Below are 18,443 nucleotides of genomic sequence, written 5' to 3'. Positions count from 1 at the left end.
TGCTAAACAAATTATGTTTTGTAGATAAACATAACTACATAAGTTATCGGTGATATCTAAAATATAAGTGCCAAAATCAAAATTGAAAATTGTTGCAATTTAACCATGAGATTTGGGTCCCACTTAGAAAACCCTCTCCTCTCATCCGTGGAAATCGTGAATAAGTTGAGGGCACCAACAAACTAACCCTACTTTACAAATTTTGTATTTCCTTCATTCTTCTTTTATTTATTTCCATCATAATTATCTCTACCAATAAAAGGGACCACTTTCCCAACACGTTCATTCAAGAATTTTTCAAATCCTTTTAATTCTTCACAAGAGATCAACGTTTTTTATGGTGAAAATTTTAGAACATCAATTTTGTGTTCATATTTTTCCTTTTGCAAGCATGAATACTTAAGGCCCTATTTGGATGCTGTTATTCTTGAAGTCGTTGACAGAAGATAGAGAGCACAACTAAGTATGCACAATATAAATATCAATTGAAAAAAAAATAGTATTATTTTAAGATGTTTGTGTATGATTAGATTTGTGCTCTCTAATCTTCTGTCAGCCAATTTTTGGCATTTTTACCTGATTTATCTTCGACGGAATTGATCGAGGTAAGTTTTCTTTCTTTTTTCTTTTGATAGTATTAATTTTTTTCCATATGAAGATATTTGGGGGTTTTCGTAAAACCCTATTATCTGCAGCTTCTAAACCTCTTGGGAAATAGGGAAAAGTTTCCGATTTTAGAAACCCTAGTTCATTGATCAAAACGAATTTATTAGTTCCCATTACTTTTTATAGTATTATTTTAATGTTTCAAGTGAGTTTATTACTTCTCATAACTTATATAGGTTGAATCGTTGAACAGCTAGTGTTTTTTATACAAATTTTCAAATACTTTTATTACTTATTTTCAGCGATTTTTTTTCTTTTCTTTGCAATCATAGCTAAAATTGAAGAATAATTATTCAATCAAAATCACTATCACTTTAATCCAAGAGATGTGGTTGAGTGAAATGGACTCGTTCCTTAACCAAATGATAGTGGATTGATTCCTACCTTTAAATATGGAATAGTTTAAAATCATTGGGCTAGTTGTCTCATCTTTCGAGGTGCTTACAAATCAGCACGAGGAATAGTTACTAAGTCTGTCGATAGATACCCTTTGTCTAATAACAAAAAAAAATCACTATGACTTTATTGACAAAAATTAAAATCCAATGGATGAATAGTCGTTTTCAAGTCAACCAGACTTAGTAATTTTTAATTATATTTTCAAGGAAGTTTCATTTTTTGTTTTTAGATATTTAATGATTCGCCTATTTATCATCATATATTGCTCGTCATAGAAAATAACAATATTATAAACTACTCACATTGTTATGTTTGAAGTTTAAATCATAACTATGGCACATTACTCAGAAAATATCATGAATTATAGGCAAAATCAGATATTTGCAGTAATATTTAATTCTGGTCTTAAAAATTACTACAATCATCATAGAATCAAACTTGAGTCAGTGTTACGCCGGGTTTTCATCGTCGTGCCAGAATGTAGCCTAGCGCCTGCCGACCCTAAGTCAACAACTAATCGAAGTAGCCTAGCAGTCCCTTCTGTCCCACGTGACGTCTGAAGGTATCTTTATTGCTTTCGTAGTGTTCTCACTCAACTTTTCAAGCTTAATCTTAACATAGGTTTAAATAAGTTTGGAGGTTGACGTGATGGATTATGGGATTATGATTTGTTTTTACTTATATTTTTAGTTGTTTTTATTTTTGTTTTAACAAACCCGAAAACAGAATCTTGAAGAGCTTAATATAGAGAACTTAGAATACACATATTTATGGACATCATAACGAGTTGTCTAGATTAATGAAAAAGTTCATTTTTAATTGAGTATAATTTAATGCATTATTGACGTGAAAGTTTAGTCAAGATGTGCATAATTAGTGAATTGCTTGTTTACCTTAAATCATGCTTATATTTTGTGAAAATTGAGCTTTAAATTCTTTCTAATGCGAGTTGTCTACATTCATGTAATTGTTTCCAGAACTTGCTCCAAATCTTCCTAAAACTACATAGTGATTAAGTTGAGAAAAGAGGAACTTAGGTCACTTTTATACCTAGAATTATGACCTCACTCAAAATTTCCATAGCTAAAATAATGGGGACATTTAAAATAATGAGAAAGTGGTGTTCTTAAGTTGAAGAATGCATAGACATTTAAAATAAAATTATATCTGTGCATAGAAAAAAAAGAGGATGCACGAGAAAAGAAAAGAAGAAAAAAATGAAGAAGGTTGAAAAGAAAAGAAAATCAATGAAGTTGGAAAAGTTGATTGGGGCTAAATACAAGTAGATGTCAGTTATATCTTTGATTAAAGCATTCATTGGTGATAAACATGGATTTTGCGTACTTTTAAGGCCTAGATTTAGCTCGTTTTGAATGTTATGTATGTGAAATATGTTCTTTAGTTGCATAATCTATGCAATTTGGCATTTTAAGTGTTTTGTGAGAAATGTATAAAATAGACTTAGAAAAATGCAGAGAAAAGGTCGGATCCAAAGAACGAAGAAATCGGACCAAGTCAGTGGTCAAGGAGGATTCAACGGTTTGTTGCGGAAATGCCTGAGCAAAGACCTCTCGCCCAACAGTCCGCCGAGATCGCCACGGAAAATCCTAAGAGCAGTCAACAATACGTTGAGTTTGTGCGGCGAATGATATCAACCCTAATTCGAGCCAAATCTTGCCTTTACAAGCTGGAATTGTTATCTAATTAGAGAATGAGCATCCAAGTCTATAGATACTCCATATAGTGCACCATTACATGAGTTTAGAACCCACTTATTTTCACTCCCATCCTTGCTCAATGTCCATCCACCACTAGAGATTGAAGCAAGACAAAAAGAAGAAAGAATACTTGAAGATTCATGTCACTGTATGAATTATAGGGATTGGGAGTAGTTTTTCATGTTTGTCCAACTGAGCCAAAGAGGATATTTTTTGTGCAATGGCAAGAGGTTGCGCGAAAGGATGTGGAGCGTGCTTTTGGTGTGCTCCTAGCGCGTTGGGTATTGGTCAAAGGCCCGACACATTTCTTGTACGAAGGTGATATCACTGATATCATCTATGCCGCCATCATCTTGCATAACGTGATAGTGGACAATGAGGGTGAAGGAGTCACCAAAATCGGCGATGAAGACACTGCTAGACCAAGCCACGATGTTTTCCACGAGTCCCACCGTCAGGGTGTCCGCACGGTTAAGCTGAAATTCTTTGGGCATATGTTGACATGCGCCCATCTTCGACTCCAGCATGATATGATTTAAGAAGTCTGGACTCGTAACCACTGATGCGTATTTTAATTTTATTCAAGTTTGCTTCTCGTTGTATTCTTTTTTCCAATATTGTAATACAATGAAAATTTGCTAATTACTCCCTCCGTCCCGCTTTAGGAGTCCCGATTGATCAATTTCGGGCGTCCCACTTTAGGAGTCCCGGTTGGGATAAACTAATAAAAAAGTGCCTACAAAGTAAGTAAACAAGTGTTAAAAGTGGATCTCAACATCCACTACAACGTTTATTTATTATACACTCAATTAAAAGTGGGTCCCAACATCCACTACAATATTTATTTATTACACACTCAAACACTTTCTTAAAACATGTGCCAGACTCAACTGATACTTCTAAAGCGGGACAGAGGGAGTATATTAATTTGGTAGTTTAATTTAATTTATTTGATAACATATTAAATATCAAAGTACAAAAAATTTAAACAAATTAATGTTGATGTGGAAATGAGATAGTTGTGGAATAAGTTGTGAGATAGGTTGAACCAATGACAGACGGAGGAGGGATTGTGCGGGGTTGCCCGATCCCATAATACCAAAAATTTATACTTCCTCCGTCCTAACTAAATTGAGTCATATTACTCTTTGGGATGTCCCAACTAAGTTGAGTCATTTCCCTTTTTAACAAAAAACAAAACATTCACTCATTCTTACTTTATTCCACTATCTACTTTACTCTCTCTTTATCTTTCCTACTTTTCAACACACTTCCTTAATCTCTGTGCTCAAAAGTTATGTCTCAACTTAGTTGGGACGGAGGGAGTACTACATTCGAACTTTCGACATGCCGTCAACCCCATAAATGATACATCAACCCTGACCCCGCCCACGAACATATTTTGGTTTTGGGCCGGAATAAAGAAAAAGGCCAAAAACTTAGAGGACGGGGACGGTCTTTGCCCAAGTCAATATGCACAAGGCAATAATTGAAAAGTTGTATAGCCCAAATCAACACACAAGGAAAAAATTACAATTTTCATATCTTTCTCCAATTTCTTTGCCTAGAACTTGGAGGGGATTTCCTTACCTAGAACTTAGAGGAGTTAGGAGGGAGACAGTCTTTACTCTATTTAATCTCTGGCTCTCCACTTTGTCTTCCAATCCGATCTCTTCCCCCTTCTGTAATTCGAAACTAAATTCTGGCAACTTTCGGCGCTTTCGAAGCTTTGTGACCTCCCACAGATTGAAGGTTGCAGTCTACAATACTATTTGAGAGAGAATAGAGAGATAGTACGTAATTAATGTTAAATTGTGAAATTTTCTAATTCAATGTTGTCCAAGTAAATGAAATTTGTATTTTACTAGACAAGTAGTCAGCGATGATTGCATTGATGGCCTATATTCCAATCTTAAGGGCATGTTCGGTGTTAGCTAATTGAGAATAATTGGGGAGAATGTTAGGTTTGGTATACTGAAAAGCATGTTTCGAGCACGAATAGAATCTTGCTTGTATACGAAAAAATTCTACAATCCACTTTTAACCCAATTCAGTATTAATCGAGCAGTTTGCACGAATAAAATCAATATATTATTACATTGTGTTTGCTTGTGAATTTATAAGATGTTGTTCAAATATTTAAATCTATAAGAAGCAAACAAAGTCTAAGTCTTTTGCTTAGTAGACTGGTTGTGGGCGACATCCACTTTAAGGTAACACAGTCGGTTCTATTTAATGCTTTGCAAAAAAAAAGAAGAATTTCACAACTCAGATAGGCTTAGACTAACTATCGTGAAAGGTTGCAATGTCAGTCCGATTATTTCTAAGCCTTATTGAAATAAGATGATGTTGGTGTAGTATAGCACTGAATGGATCAAACAGACGTGTCTTTATGCTATCTACTGAAAGACTAGGTCTTGATAAATAACTATTTCTTAATCTACATACGTTAGCATTGAGCATACGGTATTGACTATGCATTACTTTGACTTATCAAATGGTGCGGGTTTTTCGCAACCCAATAATCCTGATATATTGGGTAGTGGTGATTAATATCTAGCGGTGCTAGGATTGCTATTATGTTGAATCGTGCGCGAGGTGAGTCTGGTTTGATAATGTTCTCAAGAGGAGCTAGAACAAGGTTTTATTATTCGGAAAACTGGTCAGTTAGAGTTTTATTACTCTATGAATAATAAATAAGTGTTTCTTGCTAAGTCCACTCTTGGAATAAATAAGAAGTTGATTAATTAAGTTCATACCAGATATTAATTAATTAATAGACATTTATATCTTAAGCGCGAGAAATAAACAATAAACATAACGGAAATACGGATTACTTGTAATTTCGGATTTGGACGGGCAATGCAATATTACTTCTGTAGTGGCTACTCGTAATATTCCAATATAATCTTATATTAAATTCTGGGTTCAATTTAATTAGTAAAGAGCTAATTGGGTGAGGCCATATACAAATCCTTCCATAGATCCCTGACTGGGTTCAATATGAACTTAATATAAATAGGAGAATAAATTAGACAGAAAATACAATTATTTTGAACATGAAATTTTTGTCCCTCTCTAATTATTGAAGGAGACGATTTTTTTTTTCCAGCACTCCTCTGTGAGATTTTTCTGTCTTCTTTATTTGAGTCCTAGTATTTTGATAAGATCAACCCACACTAATTTCAGAATACAGTTCGGGAATCAGTTAGAAGATCTGTGGTGTAGTATTGAAGATCATCGTGGAGAATGCGCAAGCACTCCGAGCATATTTCTGAACTTGACAAGCTTCTCCGAAGACAACGACTTGGTGAAAATAACAACCAAGTTCTCAAGGCTGCTGCAAAACTTCAAAGAGATGACCCCTCCATTAATCAAATCTCTTATGAAGTGATACTTAATATCAATGTGCTTCGTTCTCCCGTGCATAACCGGATTCTTTGCAATCGCAATAGCTGATCGATTATCACAGAAAATTCCAGTAGCCTCCTTCTGCTCCTGCTCGAAATCAGCCAATAACCTTCTCAACCACACTCCTTGACAAGCTGAAGAAGTAGCAGCCACATACTCTGTTTCTGCCGTCGAAAGCATTGTTACTCCTTGCTTCTTCGAGCTCCATGTTACAGTTCCTGACCCGAGATTGAACACGAAGCCTGAAGTACTTCGCCTATCATCCACCGAACCTGCCCAATCACTGTCTGTGAACCCAACCAACTCAAAATCAGCAACATTTGAGTACCAAATACCAAAACTTTGAGTTCCAGCTACGTAGCGAAGAATCCTTTTCGCAGCTCCAAAATGTTGTCGTGTTGGATTGTGCATAAATCTGGAAACCATACCAACGGCGAAGGCAATATCGGGCCTCATATGCGTTAAATAAATCAAACCTCCAACTAGACTCTGAAAGCTTACTGCATCAGCTCCCTTCGTACCATCTTTGAGCTGCAACTTTTCATTGATATTCATGGGAGTAATTGCAGCTTTGCAATTCGTCATGTTGAAGCGTTTGAGAAGATCCTCGGCATACTTTTTTTGGAAGACGAACACTCCATCTTCTCCTTGCTTAATTTCCAATCAAAGAAAATAATTAAGCAAATCCAAGTCTGTCATCTCAAACATATTCATCATACTCTCTTTGAACTCAATAACAAGAGAGTTAGAAGATCCCATATATATTATATCATCAACATATACACAAACAAGGAGCAAGCTACCATTACTTCCCTTCTTTGCATACAATGTAGGCTCGTTAGCACTTCGTTCAAATCAATCTTGCTGGAAAAATGAATCCAGCTTGCTGTACCACGCCCTTGGAGCCTGCTTCAAGGCGTATAAAGCTTTCTTCAACCTATAGACCTTATCCTCCATGCCTTCAACAACGAATCCTTCCGGCTGCACGACATAGACTTCCTCCTCCAAGTCTCCGTTCAGAAACGTAGACTTGATATCAAGTTGATAGATAGGCCACTTAAGATAAGCAGCCAACGCCAAAAACATTCTCACGGTTTCGAAGCGAACAACCGGAGAGAATGTTTCCTCATAGTCGATGCCCTGCTTCTGCACATAGCCCTTGACAACCAAATGAGCCTTGTGTTTCTGCACACTCCCATCTGCATTATACTTCGTCTTGAACACCCACTTCAAGCCAATTGCACTTTTTTTCGGGAAAGTCTTCAAGAATCCAAGTTCCATTTTTTTTCAATTGCTCCAATCTCCTCATTCATTGCATTCTGCCATTTCTCTTCTCCAGCCGCATCATGGAACCGAGTTGGATCTGCAACCATAAGAGCTAAAGTACATCTCTCATAAAGTTCAATTAGAGACCTATAGCCCCATGGAGGTGGTGTTTCGAGAGATGAACAACTACTTGATGAAGGTGGTGTATTTAAGTTTGGAGGATTTATAGGGCTGGTATGAGGCGTATTTGGAAGAGTAGTGTTTGGAGTAATATTTGGTGAGTTTATGAGGTTGTTTTGTGGTGAATTCGGAGGGCTGCTGTGCGGCGAATTCACACCAGAATCTGCATCACTCGAATCCAGTGGGAAGAGCATATATGAATCATCCTGCTTGCTCTCCCAATCCCAACCAGCATCTTCATGAAATGTAACTTTCCCAACCAGCAGATTATGCTTTGGTGAGCTCTCTGCTTTGTGGAAAAGTTATTATGAGATGTCACAATGAAGATACACTTTTCAGATTTCTCGTCAAGCTTTCGACGATGTTGAGAGCTCACCAAAGCATAAGCTACGCATCCAAAAACCTTTAGATGGCTCACAGTCGGCTTCGTACCTCCACAAGCTTCGTATGGAGTGCGATTTTGGACAGCTTTCGTAGGCGATATATTCAGCAAGAACACGGCAGTAGCAACAACTTCTGCCCACAAAGAGTTTGGGAGATGCTTCGCCTTCAACATGCTTCTCGCCATCTCTACAATGGTGCGATTTTTCCTCTCCGCCAAACCATTATGCTCCGGCGTATATGGGGCTGTCAATTCCCTGCGTATTCCATTAGTCTCGCAAAAATGATTAAAATCATTTGAACAAAACTCACCACCCCTATCTGTACGAAGAACCTTGATGCTCTTCTCACTTTACTTCTCCACCATTACCTTTAAATTTTTGAAGTTCTCAAAGGCTTCGGATTTATTTTTCATAAAATAAACCCAACTCATGCGACTATAATCATCGGTAATTAGAAAGAAATACCGACTTCCACCAATCGACTCCGTATTTATAGGTCCACACAAATCAGCGTGAATGAGCTCAAGACAGTTAGAAGTTCTCCACGATACACCACTAGGAAAGGATTTCCTCGTCTGTTTCCCATAGATACATCCTTCACATAAATCAAAATCATCAATTTTAGGCAGCCCATGAACCATACCTTTCTCCCGTAGGAGTTTTAATCTATTGGTGTTGAGATGCCCATATCGTAAATGCCACAGCCTCGACGCCTCTTGCGTGCCAGAAACAAGAACGTATTTCTCCACATTTGACATTCGTAGCGGAAACATTCTATTCTCCATCATGCAAACCTTTGCAATGATTTGCCCAGATTTCTTTTCTTTGATGACACAGAAACGATCATCAAACACCACCATATATCCAGTAGATATCAATTGCCCGACAGTCAATAAATTATGTGCCAAGTGTGGAATAAAATAGACATCATAAATGAGTTTGGTGTTACCATGACCATCCTTTACTGCAACAGTACCTTTCCCATCTACTTGAATAGATTTGTCATCACCTAGCCTGACTTGAATCTTGCGAGATTCATCAAGCTCTATGAATATCTCCTTCTTGGAACACATGTGATTTGAGCAACCACTATCCACTAACCACACATCATTCGGCACATCCACGGCGTCTACAACCGCCATGAATAACTTGTTATCATTCGCCTCTTCTTGGACGCAATTTGCTTATTTTTCCCTCGAAAGTTGATTTAAAGTATATAAAACTCTAACAATAGAATGGTTGAAATGATTGAAAAGAGCAAATCAATTCTGGTACAGGTCTAAATCAAGAAACTTCATTGCATAGACCTGGTGATGCTCGATGGGGATCTCATTATATAAGAAGAGATAAACGTTTCTCTAATGTTGAAGATTGATGCAAGAAAAGATAAAACGGTTTTACCTCACCAGCTTCAATCTTTTGTGATTGATGCAAGAAGAGATAAACGTTTCTCTAATATTGAAGACTTAGGAACTCTTTCAAATAAGATGGTTAAAATGATGAAAGATGGAATCTTTCCACTGGTTTATCGGTTGATTAAATTGGTCATACTTTTGCCTGTAGGGACTGCATCAGTTGAACGGGTGTTTTCCGCAAATGAAGTTTGTCAAGTTAGAGTTGTGAAATAGGATGAGAGACGACTAGGATAGTCGAACGATATCTTGGTGGTGTACAATGAGAGGAAAATGTTCACTACTACTATTTATAATAAATGAATTCTGATTCGTTTTCAAAATATAGATACTAGTAGGAATCAACTATGGTGCCCTACAAAAGATAGTGTTACTTAAATTCTTACGTGGAATTCTTGTAAAAAAGTATAGTGAATTGCAAAATGTTAACGCTCAAAATGTGAAAATGTTCTTGCTCTTTTTATTCATACATACCAAATGGAGTAATGTAAATATGCAAATCTACCCGTTGATCTTTTGATCTGATTAAAAGCACAAATTAAACTAATCAATGATTTTCGTAACACATTTAGAAGAAGAACACTCCGGCGGCGGCGGCGGTTCCCACGACGGCTGACAACTCCAAACCAGCGGCGGCGCCAGTGGCAGCATCAGCTGCCGGCATAGCTTCGTCAGCCACCTCAGGCCCATCGGCAAGCGGTGCCTCAGCCGGAGCGTCTCCGGGGGCGGCGGCGGGAGAGGCTTCGCTGGCTGGAGTTACAGCCTCCTCCTCCGCGGCGGCCGGAACGGCGGCCGTGGGAGTGGCGGCGATCTTGCTCGGAGCCGCGGCGGGAACTGCTGCGGCTTTGGGGGCCGCGGCAGGGGTGGTGGCGGCGGCCTTTGAAGGCGCTGCCGCGGGCAAGGCCGAGGGAGCGGCGGATGGGGATTGGGCGGAAACCGCGGCGGCGAAGGCGGCGGAGAAGAGGAGGGCAAGAACGATCAATTGGCGGGCCATTTTCTATTTAATTGTGTTTTTTTTTGTTATGGCTTTATTATTGATTCTTGGAGATTATCTTGAAGCAATGTTTTCTCTAATTATGTTTGAGAATAATTAGAGAAGAGATTGCAAGCGCTCAAGAATGATTTTCACGGCGGGAGGTGGCGGGGTTTTTATACGGCGGAGGAGGCGGGAGATGCGGTGAATATTTCATGCAATTTAAAATTGTTGATTTTTGGTATCCACTTAATGAGAGAAAGTTAAGGTGGAGTTGTCTATTTTGATAATTGTCGAGTAATTGGTTCTACTATTTGTGGTAAGTTTGATAATTGTTGAGTAATTGGTTCTAATATTTTGTTGTGGGCACGTTTATTAATTTAGGTATTTTGTGTAATGTTTTAAAATTGATCGAGTGTTTGTAAGATTATGAACTTTGGAAATCTCGGATGTTTCCACTTTCCAAACAAACATAAGTAGTATTATGATGTGAAAAATGAGATCAAAGACAAATTTATAACATGTAGCTTAAAATTCAAAATTTTGAGTATATATTATGCATTCCAGTGTATTTGCTCCACTATGGATATCCGCGGCTATAGCCGCGGTTGGGGGCGGTTATAGCCGCGGTTGGGGGCGGAAGCGGGGGCGGTTATAGTGGAGTTGGTGTCCGCCCGCGGGGCGGACACCGAAATGGGGGCGGTAGGCGGCGGACGGGCTTCAGCCGACTCCGGGGCAAGGTCGCGGCTCCTCCGGGGCAGACGTGGCGATAGGCGCGGCGCCTGTAGTGGCGGCACTGTCCGCCGCGCCGGTTGACGATTTTCATTTTTTTTCATTTTAATTCACCTATAAATACACCCCACTCCATTCGTTATTTTCACACCATTCCAACTCGACATCACTAAAAATTTCTCTCACTACAATTTGTGGTCAGAAATGAACAATTTGTGGAGAGACAGCTGGAATGCTCTGATTCAACAGGTGCAACACCAGGCCGCCCAGGAGGATGCGGCCCGTTTGGCGGAGGAGGCGGAGGATGCGATCCCTCGTGCCATTACTCATCGGCGGACAATCCCACGAGACCACGTCGGTGCGCACCAGCGTCTATTGGATGATTACTTTGTGGATAACCTCCGTTATCCACCCGAGATATTCCGGCGGAGATTCAGGATGTCGCAACGGCTGTTCAACTATATAGCGACGAATTTGGTAGAGCGTTACCGGTGCTTCACCCTCCGGCGTGATGCGGCTGGCCGGATCGGGCTGTCTATGCAACAGAAGTGCACCGATGCAATCCGGCAGCTTGCCTACGCCGGACTAGCGAACATGTTCGATGAATACCTACAGATGGGTGAGACGACTGGCCTCACGGTGCTTAGGAAGTTCTGTAAGGGGATCCGGGAAATTTTCGGTGGGGAGTTTCTACGGAAGCCCACCCCGGATGAGTGTCAGCGCCTACTGGATATGCACGGTTCGATGCACGGGTTCCCAGGAATGTTAGGAAGCATCGATTGCATGCATTGGGAGTGGAGGAACGCCCCGTGGCATGGAAAGGCCAGTTCACAACTGGATTCAAAAGCAAACATCCAACAATGATTCTGGAAGCCGTTGCGGACTACCGTCTGCGGATCTGGCATGCGTATTTCGGTGTGGCAGGTTCGAACAACGACATCAATGTTCTTCAGTCGTCGCCGCTCTTCAACGAGGAGTGTCGGGGGGAGGGTCCAGAAATCAGCTTCGTAGCCAACGGCACGCAGTACAGTAGGGGCTACTATTTGGCAGATGGGATATATCCGCGGTGGCCCGTATTCGTGAAGACTGTCCGCCAACCGGTTGGACCGATGAAACAATATTTTGTGCGCAAACAAGAGAGTGCTAGGAAGGATGTTGAGCGGGCTTTTGGTGTCCTCCAATTGCGGTGGGCTATTATACGGTGTTCGGCACGAGTTTGGCACGAAGATGATGTCGCGAATATTATGTTAGCATGTATCATATTGCATAATATGATAATAGAAGATGAAGGATTTGCGGCAGAGCGATGGGCGCTGGAAGAGGGCGCAAGTACAAGTCACGGTGTTGCCTCCGTGCCGATCCAGATGGGCGTACCACTGAATATTTGATCCAACGCTTCACTGATATGCGCAGGACCACATCACATAACACACTTCAGGCCGATTTGATTGAAGAAGTGTGGGAACGTAGGGGAGGTGGTGGCGCAGTGTAAACATCTTAGTGATTTGTACTAGATTAAATTTAGTGTGTAATTTTAATTTTAATTTAAATTTTAATTTAGTGTGTAAATTTAATTTTAAATTTAATTTTAATTATAATTTTAATTTTAATTCGTATAGTCGTCTTCTTCTAATTACGTATAGCCCGGTAAATTTATTCATAATTACTTGAAACATTATAAAATGAAAATTGATTATAAAATTTGGGGGCTATCGGAGGTGTCCATTATAGTGGCGGAAACAAAGTTTTGGGGCTATGGATAACAAAACTGGGGCTATGGACAAAAAATGAGGTGGGGCTATTGGGGGTGTTCGCCTTATAGTGGACACTCTAAGACATAGTTTTTGCATATGGTGTAAATCTTAGTCAAAGTCAAACATTCTTTAATGAAAAATCATAAAAATATTACTTTGATATATATGTGTTGGATCGAGGGACTGATTAGAAATTGAATGATTTTGAATATATATTCTTATTTTTAGATAAATGAATCGCTTTAATAAACTTTCTTCTAGTATCAAAGTTTTATCTTCGTCAAAATTTCAAACAAGCTAGAGATAATGATAAGTGCTTTAGGCCATCCACAATAGGAATAGCCCAGTAATAGCCCAGCCATAGCCTAGCCACTGCCACATCATCAGCACTAAAAATCCTCCCGGCGACCCCCATCGCCTCCCGTTGAGCCCGCCTGTGCCCAACCGGGCGAGTATGGCGAGCAAACGAACGAGGGGTCGGGACCTCCTGGGCCGTCTCAGGGAGGTCGTGGGAACCACCGCTACTGCCGCTGAAATCACCGGAATAGTTCAGTCGTTGCTTCTTCGGCCAGCCAGAGTCGACACCTACTCGGAACTTCTCGGATTCGTTCAGCACAAGATAGCAGTTCCAGTAGGTGAAGTCCTTGTACACCCCCTTCAGGGGGAAGGCTTTCTCCGCTATCCTCCTGCAGTCGTCCTCAGTTTGCCCACTGCTCATCATGCGGAGGGCGTTGGTGTACAAGCCCGAAAATCGGGAGACCGCAACCCTGATTCGGTCCCACGCCTTCCGGCAATCCTCCCCATTGCGTGGCCTCCCCTCCGGGCAAAACCTCTTGTAGGCTGCTGCTATCTTGCCCCGCAAGTTAACGATCCTCTGGTTGTTCGAAACGAGAGGATCGTCGCAAACACTCACCCACGCCTTGGACAGCGCGACGTTCTCCGCGTCCGTCCACCTCCTCTGTACCGCGTTGTCGTCCTCACCCGGCTGCGAGGACTCGCCGACCCTTTTCCCCTTGCCTTTCTTCTTTGGGGCGCCCCGACCCCGCCCTGCGCCCCCCGTTTGAACGGGAGCATCCGGAATACCGGAAAGATCTATCCCCAAGTCATTGAAGGAGAAAGTGTCAAACTGGACCGGAGGCGCAGTGATACGTGAATATCTCCAAGAATATCCCCAAATCTCTCTTAGTTAGTTTAGCATTGATTTAGCATTATCCTTTCATATCTTTTGCTTATTATAAATAGGGCTATTGTAATTCTCTTTAATCAATCAATGAAGAAGAACATTATATTATTTTAGTTTATGCCTTTTACTTTCACGCAAATTACTTGCTTTCCATAGAAAATCCTAGTTTTGGAGCTGTTCCCGGGGAAAGCCCGTGACGTCCACTTTTATTTTCTCGCCGTCGACCTCTCGTCGTCGCCGGAATCTTGTTAAGGGAGTGCACCCTTAACAATTGGTGCCCTTAACAATTGGTGCTTCCATTGTTGAACTCATGTCGGAGTCTCAGTCGTTCGGAGGTCGGCCGGAACAGATGTGTTCCCTGCCGGTTGTCACAGACCCGGTGCTGTCACCGACGGTGGAGTCGTCCTCCCTGGATCCGATTAGGGTCATGTTCGAGCACGTGATGGCGGGCATGGCGAGATTGGAGACACGCATGGACGAGTACTATCGCCGCCCGCCCTCGCGTCACACGCTTCGGCCGGAGCCGGAGCCGCCGCACAGTCGTGAGCCTCCTCGCTCGCTGGAGGCCCCCTTGCCGTTCACTCCACCGTTCTCAGCCGCATCCGTCGTCACACCGCCTCTGCCGGCGACCACGACATGTTCTGGGCGATTTGAGGGCTTTCGCCCAAACCCTAATTCTGCGTCGGGCTCGCTTCGGCCTGGTTTCTCGCAGCAGCAGTCCTCGTGGGACCTTCCACCCACGTCGCGAGGTCAGCACTCATCGTGGGATCTGCCAGCCGCGTCGCGTTCGCACCATGCGCCTCCACAGCCCAGGCCCGATCCGAAGCCGCCCTTTTCTGATTGGGCGAGGGAGAGACCAGAACCGCCGTATCGAGATTGGCAGTGGGGGAGAGTCGACGAGCATTATCAGCGCCCGCTGTTGACAGCAGCCACAACAGTCGCGGACAATATGCCGCCGCAAGTGATCGTCAAGCCAAACGACGAGTCCCTGGAAGTGATCGTCAAGCCAAACGACGAGTCCCTGGAAGTGATCGTCAAAACGGACAATATGCAGCCGCAAGTGCTCGTCGGGGCATATGATAGGAAGTTTGGTGATCTTATTGTTCCAGAGCATCGGGAATTGGCAATACAAGATGATGTAAAGACTTTTGTTGAGGAGAATGTTGTCTGCTATGAGGATTTCGCTGTCCTAATTACTAGCCTGTTTGATAGAAATATTAGAGCAACACAGATCAACTCCAAGAGTTCAAGATCATATATTATGTTCACAGGCGTAATTGAATCATGGTGCCGGTCAAGTTTGCAAAGTTCGATCCGTTATCAACAGCGACGGCTCAAGTTTGATCCAGGAGGGAGTATCTCGCTCGAGCTTCTGTTCGTGACGCTCGTCGTTGTGTCGTGGTTCCCACCTTGAGGACAAGGTGGATTTCAACCGTGGGGGAGTTGATACGTGAATATCTCCAAGAATATCCCCAAATCTCTCTTAGTTAGTTTAGCATTGATTTAACATTATCCTTTCATATCTTTTGCTTATTATAAATAGGGCTATTGTAATTCTCTTTAATCAATCAATGAAGAAGAACATTATATTATTTTAGTTTATGCCTTTTACTTTCACGCAAATTACTTGCTTTCCATAGAAAATCCTAGTTTTGGAGCTGTTCCCGGGGAAAGCCCGTGACGTCCACTTTTATTTTCTCGCCGTCGACCTCTCGTCGTCGCCGGAATCTTGTTAAGGGAGTGCACCCTTAACAATTGGTGCCCTTAACAATTGGTGCTTCCATTGTTGAACTCATGTCGGAGTCTCAGTCGTTCGGAGGTCGGCCGGAACAGATGTGTTCCCTGCCGGTTGTCACGGACCCGGTGCTGTCACCGACGGTGGAGTCGTCCTCCCTGAATCCGATTAGGGTCATGTTCGAGCACGTGATGGCGGGCATGGCGAGATTGGAGACACGCATGGACGAGTACTATCGCCGCCCGCCCACGCGTCACACGCTTCGGCCGGAGCCGGAGCCGCCGCACAGTCGTGAGCCTCCTCGCTCGCTGAAGGCCCCCTTGCCGTTCACTCCACCGTTCTCAGCCGCATCCGTCGTCACACCGCCTCTGCCGGCGACCACGACATGTTCTGGGCGATTTGAGGGCTTTCGCCCAAACCCTAATTCTGCGTCGGGCTCGCTTCGGCCTGGTTTCTCGCAGCAGCAGTCCTCGTGGGACCTTCCACCCACGTCGCGAGGTCAGCACTCATCGTGGGATCTGCCAGCCGCGTCGCGTTCGCACCATGCGCCTCCACAGCCCAGGCCCGATCCGAAGCCGCCCTTTTCTGATTGGGCGAGGGAGAGACCAGAACCGCCGTATCGAGATTGGCAGTGGGGGAGAGTCGACGAGCATTATCAGTGCCCGCTGTTGACAGCAGCCACAACAGTCGCGGACAATATGCCGCCGCAAGTGATCGTCAAGCCAAACGACGAGTCCCTGGAAGTGATCGTCAAGCCAAACGACGAGTCCCTGGAAGTGATCGTCAAGCCAAACGACGAGTCCCTGGAAATGATCGTCAAAACGGACAATATGCAGCCGCATGTGCTCATCGGGGCATATGAAGGGAAGTTTGGTGATCTTATTGTTCCAGAGCATCGGGAATTGGCAATACAAGATGATGTAAAGACTTTTGTTGAGGAGAATGTTGTCTGCTATGAGGATTTCGCTGTCCTAATTACTAGCCTGTTTGATAGAAATATTGGAGCAACACAGATCAACTCCAAGAGTTCAAGATCATATATTATGTTCACAGGCGTAATTGAATCATGGTGCCGGTCAAGTTTGCAAAGTTCGATCCGTTATCAACAGCGACGGCTCAAGTTTGATCCAGGAGGGAGTATCTCGCTCGAGCTTCTGTTCGTGACGCTCGTCGTTGTGTCGTGGTTCCCACCTTGAGGACAAGGTGGATTTCAACCGTGGGGGAGTTGATACGTGAATATCTCCAAGAATATCCCCAAATCTCTCTTAGTTAGTTTAGCATTGATTTAGCATTATCCTTTCATATCTTTTGCTTATTATAAATAGGGCTATTGTAATTCTCTTTAATCAATCAATGAAGAAGAAAATTATATTATTTTAGTTTATGCCTTTTACTTTCACGCAAATTACTTGCTTTCCATAGAAAATCCTAGTTTTGGAGCTGTTCCCGGGGAAAGCCCGTGACGTCCACTTTTATTTTCTCGCCGTCGACCTCTCGTCGTCGCCGGAATCTTGTTAAGGGAGTGCACCCTTAACAATTGGTGCCCTTAACAATTGGTGCTTCCATTGTTGAACTCATGTCGGAGTCTCAGTCGTTCGGAGGTCGGCCGGAACAGATGTGTTCCCTGCCGGTTGTCACAGACCCGGTGCTGTCACCGACGGTGGAGTCGTCCTCCCTGGATCCGATTAGGGTCATGTTCGAGCACGTGATGGCGGGCATGGCGAGATTGGAGACACGCATGGACGAGTACTATCGCCGCCCGCCCTCGCGTCACACGCTTCGGCCGGAGCCGGAGCCGCCGCACAGTCGTGAGCCTCCTCGCTCGCTGGAGGCCCCCTTGCCGTTCACTCCACCGTTCTCAGCCGCATCCGTCGTCACACCGCCTCTGCCGGCGACCACGACATGTTCTGGGCGATTTAAGGGCTTTCGCCCAAACCCTAATTCTGCGTCGGGCTCGCTTCGGCCTGGTTTCTCGCAGCAGCAGTCCTCGTGGGACCTTCCACCCACGTCGCGAGGTCAGCACTCATCGTGGGATCTGCCAGCCGCGTCGCGTTCGCACCATGCGCCTCCACAGCCCAGGCCCGATCCGAAGCCGCCCTTTTCTGATTGGGCGAGGGAGAGACCAGAACCGCCGTATCGAGATTGGCAGTGGGGGAGAGTCGACGAGCATTATCAGCGCCCGCTGTTGACAGCAGCCACAACAGTCGCGGACAATATGCCGCCGCAAGTGATCGTCAAGCCAAACGACGAGTCCCTGGAAGTGATCGTCAAGCCAAACGACGAGTCCCTGGAAGTGATCGTCAAAACGGACAATATGCAGCCGCAAGTGCTCGTCGGGGCATATGATAGGAAGTTTGGTGATCTTATTGTTCCAGAGCATCGGGAATTGGCAATACAAGATGATGTAAAGACTTTTGTTGAGGAGAATGTTGTCTGCTATGAGGATTTCGCTGTCCTAATTACTAGCCTGTTTGATAGAAATATTGGAGCAACACAGATCAACTCCAAGAGTTCAAGATCATATATTATGTTCACAGGCGTAATTGAATCATGGTGCCGGTCAAGTTTGCAAAGTTCGATCCGTTATCAACAGCGACGGCTCAAGTTTGATCCAGGAGGGAGTATCTCGCT

At 43.3% G+C, this 18,443-nt stretch overlaps 1 protein-coding gene and 1 long non-coding RNA gene across 2 annotated transcripts; one reads left to right on the top strand and one right to left on the bottom strand.

The window, feature by feature from the left end:
• The first annotated feature begins 217 nt into the window (after positions 1-217).
• LOC121803554 lies at positions 218-3,425 on the top strand. The gene is made up of 2 exons (XR_006051067.1): positions 218-1,627; positions 2,541-3,425. It is a non-coding gene; the product is annotated as an uncharacterized LOC121803554 (long non-coding RNA).
• A 6,578-nt stretch (positions 3,426-10,003) lies between these two features.
• Positions 10,004-10,429, bottom strand: LOC121804149 (transcriptional regulatory protein AlgP-like). Its single transcript, XM_042203688.1, has one exon. The coding sequence runs from the start codon at positions 10,427-10,429 to the stop codon at positions 10,004-10,006; it is 426 nt and encodes a 141-aa protein (XP_042059622.1).
• Between the last annotated feature and the right edge of the window lie 8,014 nt (positions 10,430-18,443).

The sequence above is a fragment of the Salvia splendens genome, chromosome 5, assembly GCF_004379255.2.
Source record: "Salvia splendens isolate huo1 chromosome 5, SspV2, whole genome shotgun sequence".
In the NCBI taxonomy this organism is placed as follows: Eukaryota; Viridiplantae; Streptophyta; class Magnoliopsida; order Lamiales; family Lamiaceae; genus Salvia; species Salvia splendens.
This window is presented reverse-complemented; position numbering and strand designations above follow the sequence as displayed.

Bases quoted from the DNA above. Each gene is read 5' to 3' on its own strand.
- LOC121804149 (XM_042203688.1), bottom strand. From the start codon at position 10,429: ATGGCCCGCCAATTGATCGTTCTTGCCCTCCTCTTCTCCGCCGCCTTC.